Source organism: Phalaenopsis equestris, unplaced genomic scaffold, assembly GCF_001263595.1.
Source record: "Phalaenopsis equestris unplaced genomic scaffold, ASM126359v1 Scaffold000567, whole genome shotgun sequence".
Classification (NCBI taxonomy): Eukaryota; Viridiplantae; Streptophyta; class Magnoliopsida; order Asparagales; family Orchidaceae; genus Phalaenopsis; species Phalaenopsis equestris.
In genome coordinates, this window is record NW_018165007.1 from 242,103 (window position 1) to 261,664 (window position 19,562).

The window sequence follows — 19,562 nt, forward strand, 5'->3', positions numbered from 1 at the left end:
CAATTAATTAAATTTGAAAAGTTATTTTAAAAGAACATTGAGTTAAACAATGCCAGTGAATACTTACACTTTTAAACTATTATAGTACAATTAAAAATTTTAATTGATCAGTGTAAAGTTTTTAAAATTTTTGATAGTTTATGAATATGAGCATTTACTATATTTTATGCTATTCAATGTTTTTTATTATATGAATAATATATCTATATAAGAATCATCAGAAGTTCTCTGTCTGTAGAATCATCAGAAGAGCACCGTTTAGAAAAAAATTATGCCAGTTAAGGTACTTCAATAGCCATATCTTTTTTCATTTATGCTAGTATTTTAGCGTCTCCTTGTTAATGTCATTTTTGACTCCATCATATCAAAGCATGCACATGCATACATACTATAACAAATATTATTTAGCAATGTTACTTTCATTCATATTTGTATAACAATCAATATATTAGTACACGAATTCTTAGCTATGACAATTTAATTGATACTGAGTTTACATGTCAGTCCAAAAATATGAACAAAATTCAATAGAAACATAAATGATGGGTATGCAATGCTATAAATATAACAATAATTGTACGTGCATTTGATCTAGAAGAAAATATTATCATAACATAAGAATATGAATTACTCACGTCAAAAATCATTTGATTTGTCTTAAATATTCAAACTTGCTCATTCTTGTTTCAAATAGTTAACTGTCTACAATGTCTTGAAAATATTATTTTAAGTATATCATTAATTATTTTTTATTTACTTATGTTACTTTAATTGTTGATTAAAAACTTTTATTTTAGGTATTCATGCTACTTTAGTTTGGCCAACAAAATTTAAATTAAATCAGGTATTCATGTTACTTTAGTTTGGCCAACAAAATTTAAATTAAATCATCATTTATAATTTATTTTAAAATTTTTTTACTCCCGCTCTACTTTAAACTAAGAATATATATATTTTATTTTCATTTTTTGATTAAATATTTTATACTACTTTTATTATGATATTAGGGGGTATTAAGAAGTATTTATACCTTAAATATTAAGTTTTTTTAAAATTATAGCTTTGATAACTCACCCCAGCTTTGGCTTGGACGCACTTACCCTTCCCTTTCCTCTTCTTTGGCTTGTTCTCCCGGGATTGAGCCTCACTACGTAAGAAGCTTCATTTGCTCTCATCTCGTCCTTCTCTGCACTCGCGATCATGCCTATTCTTTTCTTTGCATGAGCTTGCCGGCCTGCCACGCTTTCGCCCTTCCTGCTATCAACGTCAATTCTTCCTCTGTTTGATGATCGAAGACGTCGTTAGTGGAAGCCCCCGCGTTCAACCATGGGGAAACCCTAGCTTGTGTTCTCGTCTTCATACTTTCCGTTTGGCTCTCTAGGACGAAAGTAACCTTTATGTTCTTGACTGTTTGCTTCCTCTTCCTCTCGACTCCCTTTCTTCGACTCTTTTGAGAAGTTGAAATGAGGCGTCACATAAACATTGCCTCTAAATGGTTCCTAACCTTTTTAACTCTTTGTTAACTCATATAAGTAATTCCAAATTTTATGATTGCGGTCAAATAAGGTCCTTATCACTAAATTGTTTCATTAAGTTCAACACACATACTCCCTCATTTTATTAAGAAAAGTTAGAGAACCTCCCGTTGAAGCATCTCAAAACTCTCTTCTTAGCATTCTTCACGTCTTCCCTTATGAAGGTTTGGATGACCTTTATTGGGAAACAAGAGGGTCGACAATGGAGCAAGAGTTCCTCAGTACTTGAATATTTTAAATGGCTGAATGCAAGCCTTTTTTTTGGATAGAATATGCTTTATTTTTCCATGCACCATTACATTGAAATTGTTTAACCTATTAATTTTATAGTCTTCTTAGATGTATTGACACAGCGAAGTAGTAAATTACAAACATTATGTTTTTGTCAAAAATGAAATTACCCTTGTCACTATAGCTTGCAAGATGAAACTCAAAATTTAAAGTTAATTATAATCTTGCTTCTTATTTGGATTTACTATAGAGAATAGGCCCTTGGACCTCATTAGGGGTACCAAAAATTGATCTTACACGCCAACTCGACCTGAACTTCACTAAAAAATTCGGGTTCGGTTGACACAAATATTTTTTGTCAGGTTTGGGTTAGAAATCCTAACACCTTTTATTTTTTGGGTTGAGTTTGAGTTGATTTGTCAATCTGAGTTGATCTGAAACTGTCTTGCAAACACGTAATTAACTCAAAATCAATCCAAAAACTCGAAATTGACACAAATTTAACTTAAAATTGACCCAGAAAATTGTTAAATTTTATGTTAAACAGGTTACGTGGGTCAGGTTCTTGTCGGCGGGTTGAAGGTAAGTCGGGTTCGGGTGGGATTTTCTGATCCTTTTAATATTTATGTTGTTTTTAGGTCAAACAACATTGGGTCAGGCCTGAACTCGGCCCACAAACCTGATTTTACTCCCCTACCTACATTTATATTAATTTTAAATGTTTTTCCTTTGATATCTCACTATTATAAGAGTTTTGGCCTCTGTTGGGGAATAAATGATCAAGACTGTTGTTTTGCTTCTTTTTTCTCATCATGAAATAATTATTTTAGCAGGTTGCTTCAAATAGTTTCCTGTACTTTTCATTTTTGGAGGCTTCTCCATTCTGTGAAATTTTAAAATATTCTTCATGATGCGCTTGTCATTTTGTTTAAAACAAGTAACTTTTTCTTTTTAGTGCACTTGCTACTTATTTTTTTTGGATTGAGCTATTTCATATGTTAGAGGCTTGACCGCTTGAACTTGTGTGCTATGCGTGTGATTTTGCTAGTGTTTCAACTTTTTCCATTCTGTTATTTTTTTTTTAGCTGATCTGTTTTCATCTATTGTGCTGTATTTTAAAACCATTTTTCTACAGTGTACACATTCAGGAATTTATCTTTTAGCTTTACGCGTGGCATCCCATCCAAGTGGGCATGATGAAGTAAAACTTATTCTTAACCTACTTAATCGGCTGCTTTCATCTAATCCGGTGAGTATTTCATGTTTTTTTTTTTTGTTTTTTTTTGTTTTTTGTTTTTATGAATTGCTTTATGTTTAGATTTCAATTTTAAGGGATTCATTGTCTCTGATAAACCTTATTTTTATAATGTCGTGAGGCATGGTTTACTTTTCATGAATTACTTTTTAGCTTTCAATGATCTCTGCCTTTTGCTTTTATCTTTGAAGTTCTTTAGTTTTTGCAATATTTACCATTTCATTCATTACTTCGCATCGTGAAATTACTTATCATCTTTATGAGGGGGTTATTCACTTTGGGTTTGAACCATTTTTTCCTTGAATCATTCTCTCAGGTAGTAGTTTGCTGAGTTAATTTTGTTTGTTGATTTATTAATAGATGCATTGTAATTTGCTGATTTGAGTTTGATAAGAATGTGAATCATACTCCACTGGTGGCACAACTTTGCATTGATCCATTTTATGAATTTCACGTTTCATTGCTTAGTGTATGGTTTACAGCTTAAATTTTAAGAATGACAATGGAGCCAATAGTTTATATTTTATGCTACCATGTGCAAAGGGATGTTTGGTAGTGCCTTGTTAATAGGATTTATCGCATGATTCACTAAATCCAGCCAAATATAAAGTTTATGAAATTTTGGATTTAAAGCCCTTAATTTTACCTTTGATTTATGTTAAGTCCAGATTTAATAAATCCAATAAGGCGGATTTAATTAATCCGGGTTTACTAAATCCTACTGACGCTAAATCTTTTCTGCTGCCAAACACCCCCAAAGAGTTTGCATTCTGAAGCAATTTGGTTGTCCTAACTTTAGGTTTCTCTGGTCGTTGAAATACAGTAGACTGCAAGAGGCTTTAATTCATAACAAGAGAAACAAATTTTAGTTTTCATATTATTAACTTTTCCTTTTCATCTTCTGACAGAGTTAATGTTAATATTTTCACTAAGTGTACTGTTAGCAGGGTTCTACTGTTAACTACCATGACTTTAATAGCGTCTGTGTGACAACATATATTCTTAAAAAATATGCTTAATCTGCTTATCCAATTTCTTCTACCTGTTCGCTGCAAGACCTTTATTCTTTTATCAATTGAATACTTGTAATAGAAATAATTCGACCTCTGCTTTTTATACACAGGCTTTGTGTTTTAATTTGCTGCATTTGGATGAATCCTTGTATACTCAAGCAGCTCGAAATAGTGGGCTTATTGAACAAAATATGTGGTATGTGGTTGGATTAGCTTTTTAGTAGTTTAAATTTTTAACAAGAGTTCATGTTTCTCATGTTTTTGTTTCTATTAGCATTGATATAGTGAGGGTAATCAGCTCCTTAACTGTTCGTTTTATTGAGGATGGTGGACATGCAAGTACTGTTGCCATATGCCTCAATATTTTGGGGCAAATGATAAAGTGGTATGTTTTTACTATTCTTGACACTCTATAAGTAGAGCAAGTACAATATATGCAACTTACTTGATTGCCGCCCACATAACCATCTGAAATAAAAATTTTGTGGGTTTTTCTCTTATATTTTTTTGTTGAATGGTTGAATCCCTTTTTTCCTGAAAAATAGAAACATTTTTGCACTGTTAACGTAGTGTTTTATTTTTCATAGTTTTACAAAATTATTTGAATTTGTTGTCCTTGGTAAGTTTAAAAAATTTAAATGACTAATTATTTATTTTTTTTGAAAAATAATATTTTTTTTTGGGTTCTGTTTCGTATTTTATGGCCATCCTAAGAAAATTGGAAGTTATTTGGACTGTTCAAGATTCCATTGAAAACTGATTTTGATCTAATTATATACTTTGGCCATGTTCAGAGATATGTCGACTAAATTCCAAAATAAAGTTTTTTTTTTATTATTATTGAAGAAAGCTTGTTACAATGCATTCCTTTTAGTTTGTCTTGCTTTTTGCGCCCAAGTGGCTTTGTTTGTTTTCTTTCTCGACTTTACTTCCATATATTTACCACAAACAAATTTATACAATTATGATGACTAAATGCTGATAGCGATTGAATGAGATGCATATTTATGTCTAATACGGACCTGGGACAAGATGCTCTAGCAATTTTAAATGTCCATCCATTATAGTTAACCATAAAAAATTGATTTGTTGAAGCTGGAGCAGCTGTTGTAATAGTGTCTTGATTGGTACTGTTGCTTTTCTTTTCACACTCTTCAGTTTTTTTGTAAATTCTCTATTGGTATTCTATAAGCTTTATTTGCTTTATTGTTTAATTAGGGTTGCAACATCTTCTATCTTTTGTTCATTCTGTTTTAAAATTGAGATTTAAGTCCTTGTTCTTTTCCTTGATCAGTGCTTCAATTAGTCACCCAAATTTCGTTTTTATCTCTATAAATAGTGTCCGTCTCTGTGGATATGCACACTTCTTACCGGTTAACTAATGAGATTTGCTAAGAAATATGAATATTTTTATGGATGGATCGTTCTTTTTAATTTATGTTGGATTCTCTTTTTTTTGTTAAAGGTTTATTATTTTGCATGCATTAGTTTTTTGACCAATCAGCTATATCAAAATATGTTTATGAAATTAATTTCCAATTGTTTTGCCTCCTTGATTTGTGGACCCGACTTTGCCTTCATTTACAATTTTTATTTTAGACTTGTGCGTGCCAGTCCCACTAAATGGGCGAACCCCTTTAAGTACTCCTATTGCTGTGATGGTATTTTGTTGTCTGGTAAGGTTGGACTAGAAAATTATCCAGTGTTAGTCTACGTGAATTTTTTTTGGTTTTAATATTTGTATGCTTAAATGTATTCATTGGGGTAAAGATTTATTTAAGCACATATGCATAAATATATCATATAATTTTTGAAAATCTAACAGCCATGCCAGTACTGCTTTGCATCTTTGTCTTCTTTATTTATTCCTGCCAGCTCCTAACCTTTCATACAAGCTAGCTAACTGCTCCTTCGCCTGGCTCCTGCTAGCAACTTCTTTGCCTTCCTTGGTTAAAACTCTTAACCTTTTTCTTGCCAGCTACTCCTTTTACACTAGACTTCAACTACTCCACCTGTCTCCTTTCTTCCACTCCTTCCATACACGGCCGCCAGCTCCTTCACCTTCCATAGAAGATCATTGCCATTTCTGTCCAGTAGTTTATTTAGGAATGAGATTATTAGCTACATTCATTGTAAACAATGATGTAAATTTCTTTTCTTTTTTCCCTTCTTTATTGGGGGGATTACGGTATAGTTTTACTCATCTCTCTTTCTATTCCAGATTTATGACTTAAACTGTAAATATTTTATTAATAATAATAAAAAAAACTGTAAAGTATTTCTTGTACTTATTGGAATTGGAAAATCTGTTTTCTTCTCTCATGTTTTTCAACATGGTATTAAAGCCACTCTATATCTTTTATCATTTTCTGCTATTTATTTTCCACATCTTCACAATTTCTGTTCTTTCTCATTTTTACTCTACAGTCTTTTTTTCTTAATTTAACCATGATGATGGTTAAACAAGAAAAGGCCTTGGAGTGAAGATCATCCTTCGGTGCCATCCTTTGCAATGAACAAAGATTCCATATCATCGCTGGTATCCAAAATACCTTCTCTAAGTTGCTAATTATTTAATTTAAACAAAAAATTTCAGCACCGGTGTGATTGCTTCAAAAAAGTAATCGTCTTCAATGCATTTATTGTCCAAAATGGAAATTCTTTATCCTATTGTAGAACGTGGACTCTGTGGTCTCTAGTCATATCTGTGACATCTCTTTCTTTTAAATTTTTTATATATGTTTATTGTAACAAAAATTGTTTAATTATAAATTAATTAGGGAAGTTATAAATATAATAATAATAATAATAATAATGATAATAATTAAGAGTTTTATTAACTTAACTGTAAACAACTTAAAAAAAAATATTTACTGTTATGACATCCGCTTCATATGTGTCTTTAGAATATCTTTCCCACCCCTCCGTGGGAAGATTAAGTTGAGGCTATCCCATTTGAACTCATTAGAGGAAGCGATCGAGAGAGACAATCGTCGCGTGAGAGACCGAGAGAGTGAGTTAGAGGAAGAAGTGGAAGCAGCAGTAGAGGGAGTAGTAAAAGAGGCAAGACGAGGAGGTTACTTGTAACCAAGCCAGAGAAGAGGGAGAGTTCGTATGACAATTTCCTTGAACAAAGGGAGCTTGTCCAGCTCTGTTGAGTGCTGCGAGCAGTAAAGGAAAGGTAGAAGAAGAAGGGGAACCTCGTTTGAGTAGCTAGGAGGCTCGAGCGGCCTACCTAATTGTAGTAGAGGAGGAGAGAGCTTCTGTGCCTTACTCAAGAGCTGGAAGATGAATGAGGCAGCAATATTCTTCCTGTCGTGTGGCTTGCAGAGAAAGGAGGAGACTGCGAAGAATCCTCAAGTGCAGTGCGGCTTATAAGAGCCTAGTATTTAGGCTTGGAGAGGAAGGGAATTGCAGGAGCTCCACTTGTGTGCAAAGGAAGGCTTGATCGATCCCTTGTTCGGTCGGTTCGAAGATATTATGGCTGGGCAGACATTTAAATAGAAAATGAAAACTAATGTGTAATACTTACAACCTGTGTTTTTTGACATATGTACACGTACTCTCTAGGTTTCATGTTGCCTAAAACTGATTTTCCTATAAAAAACAACTGAAGATTTGAGTTAAAATATTCAATGGACAGAAGTTTCTAAATTATAATTATTTTTTACTTATAAAATATTTTGTAAATATGCTGTAAACAATAAAAAACTGTGCATAGTAAAAGAGCAGCAAAGAAAATAGTTTTCTATTACTTTTATTTATTTCCATTGCAACATTCATTGTTGGGACTCACCGTCACCTTTCCCAATCCACTATAAAGGCAGACAACCATTTTCATTTTCATTTCGTGCATGGTTACGTTGCATTCTTCTGCTAGTGTTATCTATGGGTGACTCTCATATGCATACATATATCATATTCTATTTTTTTTTCTCGCATTTAAAATTTGAAAAAAAAACATAAACTCTTACATGTTTAAAATAAATGTTGAAAAGATTAAAAACACGTGTAATTGCTTTCAAATATAAACAAAAATATTGTAAAGAAAAACATGTATAGCACTTATGCAAATTAGTTTGATGTTCGTAGTTCCTTTCCTCATGTGAAACTAGTCCTTAGGTGCACATATGATAACAAAATAGGCTTGATTAACTCTCATTCATTTCTAATATTTATTATTGTTATTTTTAATCATTTATTATTTATCTAGTGTATTAATTAATTGTTGAATTATATAAATATTTATGTATACCTATATAAATTTAATTATCCAAAATTCTTCTATTTTTCTAAAATGTATAATTTATTGATTCAACTATATTTTTTTCTTATTATTAGGCTATCTCATCAATTAGTTTTAATAGATACTATAAAATATTACTTTTAAATAAATTTTCTTTCCAACACTTCTTTAAACATAAATATTTTTTTTCTCGCATTTAATTTGGCTTTAAAACCTAATTTAAATATAGAACGAGTAATTAAAGATTTAAATTTTGCTTCATATCATAATTTCTTCCTGTAGTAAAGTTCTCTTGTCAATTTAGTCTCCTCGTAAGTACCCTTTATTTTTAAAAGTTAAAATTAAAGTTTACTGAAATTAATTAATTACATGGGAATTAAAATTTCTAATATTAAATAATTCAAATTTTATGAATTAAAACTCAGATTTCATACTAAAATCGAAATCCCCACATATTCTTTCTGACTTTCCTGCTGCAACTAGGCCTTCAGCTCTCAATCGAGAGTCTACTTCAGGGTTGTTCCTTTCCTCCCTCTTGTAGAAAATAAAATGTGGTTCCTTGTTACGGGAGTTGACCCAAACCATTATAGAAAAGTAAATATTATTACTTGAAGCAACTAAGAGGTTATAATCAACACACTTGAAAATAATAATATAACAACATGACTTTGTCAAATCAGAAATAATAATAGACACGACAAAAATAATCAAACTAGGGTGGAATCTCGGGGTGGTGGTGGCGATCAAAGATGGTTTGACCCTCCGACAAGGTAGCAAGGAGTGGGTGAAGGATGGAAGGCGTAGCGGTAGCAGAAGTTGTGGACGGCTGCAACGAAGGAGTGAAGTTGTGGCAAGGGCAGCAAGCTGGAAGGAGATGAATAGATGGTTGGGTGGCTGGAACAACAGTAAAGAACTGAAAAAAGGCTGTTTCTTGGCATTTGCAGCGAGGAGTAAGACGGCTGCAACGAAGGAGTGAAAGCCAACAAAAGGACTGTCGTGTCTATTGTTGGGTGGCTAGAACAACAGTAAAGAACTGAAAAAGGCTGTTTCTTGGCATTTGCAGCGAGGAGTAATGTCGGCGGAAGCGACGAGGGTTGCGGGGAACTGCAAGACAGTAAGTAGACGACTGTCCAGGTGAGCTCTGGATTAGGGAAATTGCTTGGAAACAACAAGGTGCTACTTTTTGGGGGCGAATGAAGCACTGGAGGGTGATCTGGAGCGACGTGAGTATATGTGAAAAGGGATACAACCGAGCACCACCTAAAGCATCTGATATAGAAGGTGCTACTTTTTGGGGGCGAATGAAGCACTGGAGGGTGATCTGGAGCGACGTGAGTATATGTGAAAAGGGATAAGGAAGGTAAATACCGTCTCGGGAGAGATACAACCGAGCACCACCTAAAGCATCTGATATAGCTTTCAAAGGGAGAAATAGATGCCAACGGCGTCTCGACAGAAATCTGAGCCAAAATTGAGTTCTAAACCCTAATACAATATTGATATAGAGGACATGACAAAAGGAATGAATGATAAGGGTAAAGAAAACATAAGAAAGGAAAATTGAGACTGTTTCGGCTCGTTTCCCGTGATTGCGAAGTTTCGTTGTACTGTAGCAGTTATATAACCGCATCCGCAGCTACAGTTCCGCGTCTGTAGTAAGTTGTCGGTCAATCTCCCAGGGTTGAGGGGAGTTTGAACTATTTCGTCGAAGTTTTTATCTCATCATATGGCGTAAGGCGACCACGTTGAAGGCGGCAGAAACACTGTAATCTTGTTGTAATTATTGGTGTTGGTCTTCCAAAGTGCAACTTGATAGAATATGTATCCATCATGTTTTTGTACAATCATAACTAGAAGTGTACATAGATGAGTTTTCTCACGATTCAAATTTCGAGCCATCAATTCTGTAATTAGCTTCTTTTGCTCTTTATATTCGTTTGAGCGTATCTGATAAATAAATATGTAAGGAGGAATCAACTATGGGACTAAATTTTGGGCTGGCTGTACCGCAATGAACTATAACTACTTAGGAGATGTCTCTTCTTCTTCTCTGAAAGGATGTGGATCAAATTGTTAGATGTTGCTTCCTACAAAGCTTCTAAGGCAATTTTCAAAACTGTGGTTCATCCATCCCACCTGATCAACTGTCGATGAGTATACAACTGAACATAGTTTAATACCTCAATGACTCCCTATGAGCTTCTAGAAAAGACACAAAAGAGTCTCATCTCCGACATACTGGATGTCCCTCAACAGGGGCAAATTAAGAAGTATGTGATACATATGAAAAGTTTAAATTTCTCTCATATGGGATTATTCTTTGTCTGTTATCGGCTTTCCAAACTCATGAACCTTTTGGACTTCCAATGCTAGCCTGTTGATGCTCCTCTCTTCGTCTACGTACCAGTTGCTTGAGGCACCACAATTTCATACTTTGCATGACTGCCTATTACCTCAGACTTAATAACTTCTAGAATAGTTATTTTCAACTCAGTTGGACTCTTTCTCTAAGTTTCAACTCTAATCGCCGACGTCTTTTTGCCGGTCTGAAGCTGAAAATCATCTCTGAAATCTTCTTAGTTAGGAGTGAGGTTTGGTTCCAATTGTTCTTCACTTTTAGTCAGCTTTTCATCTAACTGGATCAGCTTGGTTGTTTTTCTGGTTGTATTCTGGTTTTTAGATTTTGAAGTTGAACTCTGTCTGTAAGTTGTATTGGTCGCTCGGTGAAGTGGTCTCTCAACAGATCTCCCTTTGTATCTTTTTCTGGGCAGGGTTCGACATGTATCTCTTTGGTGGTATGGTTAGGGTTGGGATTTGTGGAAGTGGAAATGCTATTTGGTGGTAGGAAAGAAAATTTTTGATTTATGGCGGACGCTAGGAGACCTTAGGGTAGGATTAGGGTTCGGCTAGATCTAATACCAAAAAATACTGGAGTTAACTCAAATCATAATAGAAAAACAAATATTATTACTTGAAGTAATTAAACAGTTACAATTAACACACTTGAAAGAAAAAAAATAACACGACAACCGAAAATTAGAAATTGCAGCAGAGATGATACAAATAATCAAACTTGGGTGAAATCTTGTGGTGGTGGCGGTGGTGATCGGTGAGGGTTTGACCCTTCGATGAGGTAACAAGGTGTGGGTTAAGGCTGGAAGGCGCGGCGACAATAGAAGGTGTGGATGACTTTAGTGATGGGGCGGAGTTGCGGCAAGGACAACAGGTTGGAAGGAAAAGGGCGGATGGCTGGGTGGCTGAAACATCATAAAACGATAGAAAAATGCTATTTTTGGTTGGCGACACCAAATATAGGTAATGACACCTGCCTCTCATGTGTTGTAAATAGTTAATTTCATTTTTTTTAATAGTTTAGTTGATTATAACTTAAGTGGTTATTATTACGTGCTTGCATGTCATTGAAGAACTGAGAATGACGGGATCCATGCCCTAGTCAAACTGAAGAGGAAGTCGATTGTGTTGCTCAATCGAGCTTCCTTTCTTGTTTTTGTGGAGTCGCGAGCAGGGAAGGGTGGAGCCGAGCGATGGAGTTCCCTCATTACAATATTAATTATGAAAATATGATTGAAATGAATTACATATAATGGTTACATGTGTATTCTGGCTAATGGAGTTCACTTTATAATGATACTAGCTGAGGATACTAATATATCCGTGCATGTAAACTGAAAAAAAATATTGATATTGAAGTATATTAATTTATATTTTTATTTTGTAATTATTTTGTGGCTGATTATTATATGTAAAAAATATAGGTAATATATAATATCAGTATTATTGTACAATAAAATAATTTAAAATTTTTTCATGACCATTTGTTATTGTAATTTTAGGGATACGAGTATTCATTCAGTTGTTGATAATTTACGATAATTTTAACTAATATTTTTTAGGGTTTAGTAATGGGCTAGAGGCCAAATTAGAGATAAATTATTACATTCATAACTAATTTACTAGTAAATTGATTTAAATTTTATTTATTAGTGGCAGTTTGGATTCATTAAATAATAATTTTTAACAGCTAGTGATTGTAATTAAATTTGAACTCATTATCCTACCGTTTGTTCCTCTTATTTGTTATTCAAAGCCTTAGGACTTGGTCGGTACACAATAATCACAATTTCACAAATTTTATTTCCAAGCTAAGAATGATAAGCATATATGCTTAACTTGAGAGGGGGGTTTGAGAATCTTGCAGTCATGCCTTTACTATCATTTGCCAGCCCACACTTAGACCGTAAATTACACTGCTTTTTCACCTTTTTTGTTCTCTTGCGAGCTTTTAGGCCTCCCGTACAGGCTAGGCAATTGATCCTCCTTGTGGCTGCTGCTATCGATTGCTTTCCATTTATGCATGCAACTATTGCATCTTTCTAAATGCTCTTTCCATGTAAGGCCTTGGTATTTTTCTACCTTTCTTTTCCTAACTATTCATTTCACATAAAAGCCACCAACAGCCTATCCACCTGCCATATGCTTTCCACTTGCTTATAAAGGAATGAAAGGGACACAAAAGCTTTAGCATTATGTTTTCTTGCGGTGCTGTAGCTGCTATAGTGTCACAAAATTCAATATTGTGGGGGATGGGAGACGGGCCTCCGAAACAATCCGAAATTCATTTCTTATGTTTATTTACCTATTTTCTTTTATTTCTTTTTAGTTTTTTTTTTCTTTTGTGTGTTGTATTAGGTTTTGGAAGTCAGTTTTTGTTGTATTTTTTTATTTAGGAATGCTGTTGGCTACAAGGTGCTTCGGCTGTAACTCATCCGAGGTGGTGACCAACACCAAGGGTTTGAGTGGTGCTCTGGCTATATTTTAATCTCGTGGGTATAGTTATCTTTACCTAACTCTTTTGCCACCTTTCCAACCACGCTTCGCTTCCGCAGTACATGGAAAACTCTCTTCTTTGCTATTCCACAGACCGCTGCCCTTCCTCTTTGCTGCCCCTCGCTGTCCCAACCACCTGCTTCACTGCTTTTGCTGTCCCAGACCTCAACCTTAACAGCTGCAGCCCACCACTTCTTACTTTTATGTTCTAACATTGTCTCGCCATCTGACATGACCGCCACAGCTTTGCAAGCCCTTCCTTGCTGTAATATCGCTGTCCTCCCATCTGGCGACGCTGCCACAACCTAGCACCTCTTCTCGTTGCTGTCGTGAGCCTCCCCACCCTGTACAACACCCTGCCAACACTTTCTTGCTGCAGCCACCTGACCATACCTTGCGGTCGCCCACCTTCCTGCCATCCGACAACCAACCACAGACATCCATTGCTACCTTCCAATCATTCTCCCACTTGAATGCGAGATATTCTCCGTAAACCATAGCACCACCTCCCTCGACCTAAGCACTAGTTGAGTCGTGTTGTGTCTTTACTATTTCTTAGTTCCAAATCTTTGCCATATTTGCTTTTTTGAGTAATAATATTTGCTCTCTGTATTGCTGTTTGGGTTAACTCCATTATAACAAAAGCATTTGCTATACTCATTGTGAACAATTGTGTTATTTTTGATTTTTATATTTTTTCTTTTGGGGGGAATTGCAGTTTCTTTTCTTTTTCCTTAGCTTTTTTCCTATTCAAGGCTCATAATTGTTTATTATTTTATACTGGAATTCCTTGAAAGAAATTAAAGGGCAATAATAAATTGTAATGAGTAAGCATGAGATTGATTTCTAACTTTGTTCTCTTATCAAATGGCTTCAAATAAATTTTTAAATATTAATGAAAATTGAATTTTCTTAAGTTCTGTCTATGATTTTTTTATAGCCATGCTTTCTTGCTAAGAACTGGGCTTGAGTTTTAAGTCCAAATTAACAAATGAGTTTTTTTTCCCGTGTCTCGGTTGGCTTATCGGGTCACCCTCCCATCGGACAGATATACTTTTTGTAGCTTAGTTGACATCATCCTTGACAACCAGTTTTTAAAGGTGATTGATCTTTTAAATATTAGCCTTTTGTGGATTGTGCCTGTTCATGCCATGAATTTTTGTGTAGGAGTCTTCTCATGACATATTCTTTTTTGTGCTTTATTTTGATACGCAGTAATTCGGCTCAAGGTGCTCTATAGTTTTGTTTAATGTTATTGAAAATCTTTTGGTAGCTGGAATAGCTAAGTGTCTTTTTGAGTGTGGCCAAGATGTGAGTTTGATGTTTTATTTGTGGTAAAATTGAATAAAATCAAGTAGGTGAATGTTTACAGAAGGAATTTACATGCATACCACTCAATTCATTTGCATATACATTTCTAATATCTAATACCTAACTTTCAATTTGTACATACATGACTCCTTGCGTATACATGAAAAGGTGTTTTTTCCTTTTTTTTTTAAGTTAAAATGATGGTATTTTTAATGTTATATGAAAGTTTTTGGTAGTATAAATGTCAAAATGCAAAGTTAAGGAGTTGGATTTGTAAATACATAGGAATTATGTGGTATGTATGTGATTTCTCTTATAAAAAATAGTAGAATGTTTATATAATTTAAAATGTTGTGGACTGGCAACAATTGCCAAAATTGTGGAAAATAGATTTTAGGGGATTTTTTACTTGCACAATAAACGGTTGAAGGAACTTTAAGTTGTGTGGATGAATCAATCTGAAAGGAACATGAAGATCTCTTTTAAATTAATGATGACATTGCAAGAAGTAATGTTTAAAAAGAAGTTTTTGTTGATTTTTGATCTCTCTTGTATTACACACGAGTATAGATTGTATGACTATATTCTAATATAGCAGATGATAAACAATAAGCTTGTATTTGAAAAATAAACTGAACAGCTGATGTTAAGGGCTCTTGTTGTGCTACTCTGTTATGAAGTCAGCCGATTATGAGGAAACAACCTTTGGAAAATTAATTAATAAAAAATGAGGAAACAACACCTCAATTGAAATTTTTGCTGTCTCCAACTGCAATGATTAAAGATAAGCTAAAAATATTTTTATTTTATTTTAACTCAATTATTATATTACACGCATGAAACATATAAGAATATTTCTTTCAAGCTTGAAAGCTTAACCATATGCTTTACAAAAATTTGTGACAACTTGTAAGTTGCACTTGCAAGTTATTGAGGTGCTAACCTATAAGCTGTGGCCTTCCATTGTTACTGTTAAAGAATAAAGATGAAAGTATCTATTAAACTAAGCCAAAATAGTTGAGACGAGATTGATGTTGATGGTAATGAATTTACTCATTTTATTGTGCTGTATGCATTTACTGTCATTTGAATGTTCGCTTTAGTTGGGAGTGCTGACTGATTATTTTTTTTTCTCTTGCAGCGCACCTTCTCACGTTATTGGTATGGTCTTGAGTTCGAATATCTTTGGTACACCAAATATTAATTCATCAAGGTGAATGATTTTAAGTTTTAGGAAATTCATCACTTAGTCATGTTGAAACATGTGCTACTAATTGTTGTATATGTTATTTTATGCTATATTTTGAGCCCATGTGAGCTCTGTGCCATGTAAATATATTATACCATTGTTTTGAACTTAATTTTGATTTCCATATCGTTATTAAAATTTCAATTGTATTGATAACTTTGCTGTTTAGTTTAGAAAAAAAAGGAAAATAAGTCTTTTTAGATATAATTTTGAGAAATTTAAAGCTAAAACTATGATTATGAATTCAAAGGGATTATGATATAGTCTGCTCATTACAATGATATAACATTAACTTGTAAATTAATTCACACATGTTAGTCTTCTTCCTTTTGTTTGAATATTTAAAATGTAATTACTTAAATGACATATTGTATGTAACATTATTTTGAAGGATGAGGCTTTGTAGTCAATAAACACAGAATCTGTAGTATAACACCCGTTGGCATGACACCATTTTGCTTATTTAGTTTTTTTGTTGTCATGATTAGAACAACTAAAAAAGTGCTTGGCTTATGATTCTCTTTTGAATGCCATATATTTTGTTTCAATGTGCATGTAAGTTTGGGGATTAGGGATAGAATTATTGTTTTATTTCAACAAATGCTTGGAAGTTTTGATTGAATTTTGAGTGAAAATTTATTATAGATTTTGTTTTTCTTTTTGAACCTTTGAAATTATTTATTCCTGAAAGCTTGTCTTGTTTCAGCTGAAACTACTTACAAACTCAATTTAAGCTGCAGATGCTGCAATTATTTGCTTGAAACATATTGCATATCTTCCATTTAAAGTAATTGGTAATAAAGCATACTTGCATCTTCACCATATAGATAATTTTGCTTCACCAAATAGTTAATTTGGATTTATCAACTGGTTAATTTGGCTTGTAAAAAAAAGATTCAAACATTTACTCATTCCGTACAAGTATGATCAACTTAATCCGGTACACTGTTTTCAGTTTCTAATCTTGTTATTAACTCGAGGATAGTTGATTCTGTGTTTTGCACCAGACACTCAGTTTTTGCTCTTATTGATGCTTATGTTTAATTTAGAATGTGTAATTTGTGGTTATTAATCTTATGCTTTTATATTTTGGTGTTTTTTCTTTTGGAAAAGTTAAACGTATAAATAAAGAAATAAATAATATGTTGGGTTCGAAAAAATTTCATTTACTGTAAATTTCATCTAGTAATTCCTATGCAAGAGAAAACAAGGACTTAGGAAGCATATCAAGTGAACCTTAAACTAGATTGTATCCCATACTGATAGAGCTTTAAAATAAAAGATTCGATTACCAGAATCAGGAATAATAACAAGAGAAAATATTTGAGAAAGTACTTGGAATTCTCTCCTCATTTTTTGGAACCTAAGCTCTTACAATACCAAACTTGCGAAGTAAGTGCCATTCGAGATTGCCAACATGATTATCACAAACAGTTACAAATAATTTAAATAGTAGAGCAAAACATCCTAACACAAAATGATAGTAAAAAAGTCCCCTAAGATTCAATAATAATAAATAAAAAGGTAGTACAAATGCCACCAATGAGTAAGCGTAATAGATAGAGCACCTGCAATGAAATGACAAAAGCTGAAGGAGGGACCTAAAAGAAGTATAAACATTGTGCCATGAATGTGAGAACAGTATTTGAACTTACTATTGAGGGATGCAGTAGAGATGAAAATTAATGCAAAGGAAGGGGGACAATATATTGCAACCGAAAATGCACAGAAGGAGCAAATATTTCATAAAATGATCTTAATGAGAATGTAGAAACACCATCATGAACCCACATGTTATTATGTGGACCCTGATTGTGTCAATCAAATGTCATCTCAGAGCCCTCAATTTTGGCGATCAAGCTTGACGGTGAGTTTTTTGGGGGTTATGGCGGACAACTACCTCCTTTATGCTGCCTTTTTTTGTGCATATAGAGCCTTGAGGCGATACCTGCGATGCCTTAACTCTGATACATACAGTGCCCCAACCCCTAGAAGACAACACCACTGTGCCTAGTCCAGTTTTAGAACCTAAGGGCACGACACTGCATCACCCGAATGCAACGCTTCGACCCTCATTGGTGCGTTATAATGCCACATCGCTGTGTCCTGACACCCGTAACTTATTTTGGATTGTTTTTATACTTTGTGTTAGTTTTGCTGATGGGGCTGATAATGTTTTAGGGCTCTTGGAAGCTACTTAGGAGTCATGTAGCAAAGATGTGGTTTTGGAATGGAAACGAGAATATAAATGTGTTTGACAGTGTTTGGACAAGGTTGCATAGATAAATTTGTTATCGGACAGCTGAATCGGCCACGACTGCTGTCGCAACTGAAAACAACAAAATCCAAATAGGCAACATTCGGGCGGTAAGGCGGCTTAACACATGTTTCCGAGCAAGATATAGACACAACACTTGTTAAAGGAAATGATGTAGTACTCGATGTTGAAACATAGATTAGGATCTCCCTAAAATCAAAACAAATCAAAGTCTGAACAAAAGGAAATACAAGATAAAATTGTCCTTTCATAAAAAATAACCAATTAAAAATTAAGAAATAGGAAAAAATATGTTATATTGGAAGTCGGCGTGATATTTTAAATCCCTATCGTCGGATTCTTGCTGTCCAGTGAAACCTGCCGACCACAAGATTCTGCAGAGGCATGATCGTGAAATCCTTGGCATAACTTCACTCCCACGTCTTACTCCCTGTTTTTCTCCTTTGGTTTTTTTTAGATCTCGGAGTCGCCAACTTGCCTTTTTGTATGTCGCCGTAAAATTTTCCTATTCGAGTAAGTCTCCCTCTCGAACTAAATGAATGACTTGAAGAGTAGAGGAATCGAATAACGAACTAACGTACTACAACAAATATACAAACAAATCAAAAAGAAAAGATACGGAAGACTTATATAGGGATAATCTTCGTGTGATGAGTCGAGAGTATACATCCGAACAAAATCAGATTGATGTACCGCGAGAAAAAAAAAAAAAATCACGAGCAGAATCTCTTTATAAGCCACCCATAACTAGAGAACCAAAGAGAACATTTTTTTTGTTCTAGGGTTAAAAGTCTCCCAAAGGAACGTATTCTTACCGGTTAATTACTTATAGGGGGATACCCAAGAAGATTCTTGATGGAAGGTGTTTCACTTTATCATTATGAACCTGGGGTATATGTTATCAAAAGGTGATTATTTCGTATGGAATAGTCTCGATGCTTTGAAGGTCACGCTGCACCATCGGGCGGAGAGTGAATCTCCCATGCCAAATGGACAAATCGTCGTATCCCGAAGAGATGGCAGTTTATCGGCATCAGGCCGTTAAAGTGACACCAACGAAGTCAAAGGAGCAGAAATGACTCAACAGGGGTAGTCAAAAGGCAGGAAAAAATAATCTTAGGAGGTAGAGGTAGTCAGGTCGGGGTACCACAGAACAGCGACCCCATGAGGTATGCTGATAAGGTAATAAAAACAAAGGTGGTAAGATAGTGAACTGAAGAGGGTATATCGGCAAGGCAGTGACCCGAAAGTAGGCATGCCGTAGCGGCAGGGGCCCGAAAAGAAGGTATGTCGGTAAGTATTGCATAATCCACGAAAACCTCGGTAGCTCTAAGGTCAAAGGAAGAAAACTCTATCTTATGACTATAAACTGGAGCTCCAAGTGGTGAGACTTATACCTGCCGAAGTGACAAGGATGCCTCCGGACAGAAGAGAAAACGGAGGTTCAACTACAAAGCTGTAAACACTCCAACAGAACATACAGATGCAAGGCGGTATGCAATAAGACATTCATGCATATGCACAACAACATGCAAAAATGCAAACACACATGCAAAACAATATGGTGGAGGAAGAAATTGGGCGACTGGGTGGGGG

General features: G+C 34.5%; 1 protein-coding gene across 4 annotated transcripts in view; it reads left to right on the forward strand.

Moving 5' to 3' along the window:
• LOC110029360 overlaps nt 1–19,562 on the forward strand; it is a 136,968-nt gene that overhangs the window by 44,926 nt on the left and 72,480 nt on the right. For all 4 annotated transcript variants that reach the window (XM_020731613.1, XM_020731614.1, XM_020731615.1 and 1 more), the window contains 4 exons: nt 2,902–3,015; nt 4,145–4,230; nt 4,309–4,419; nt 15,581–15,652. In XM_020731613.1, the coding sequence (XP_020587272.1) occupies nt 2,902–3,015; nt 4,145–4,230; nt 4,309–4,419; nt 15,581–15,652 (383 nt within the window). The remainder of the gene's footprint in view (nt 1–2,901; nt 3,016–4,144; nt 4,231–4,308; nt 4,420–15,580; nt 15,653–19,562) is intronic.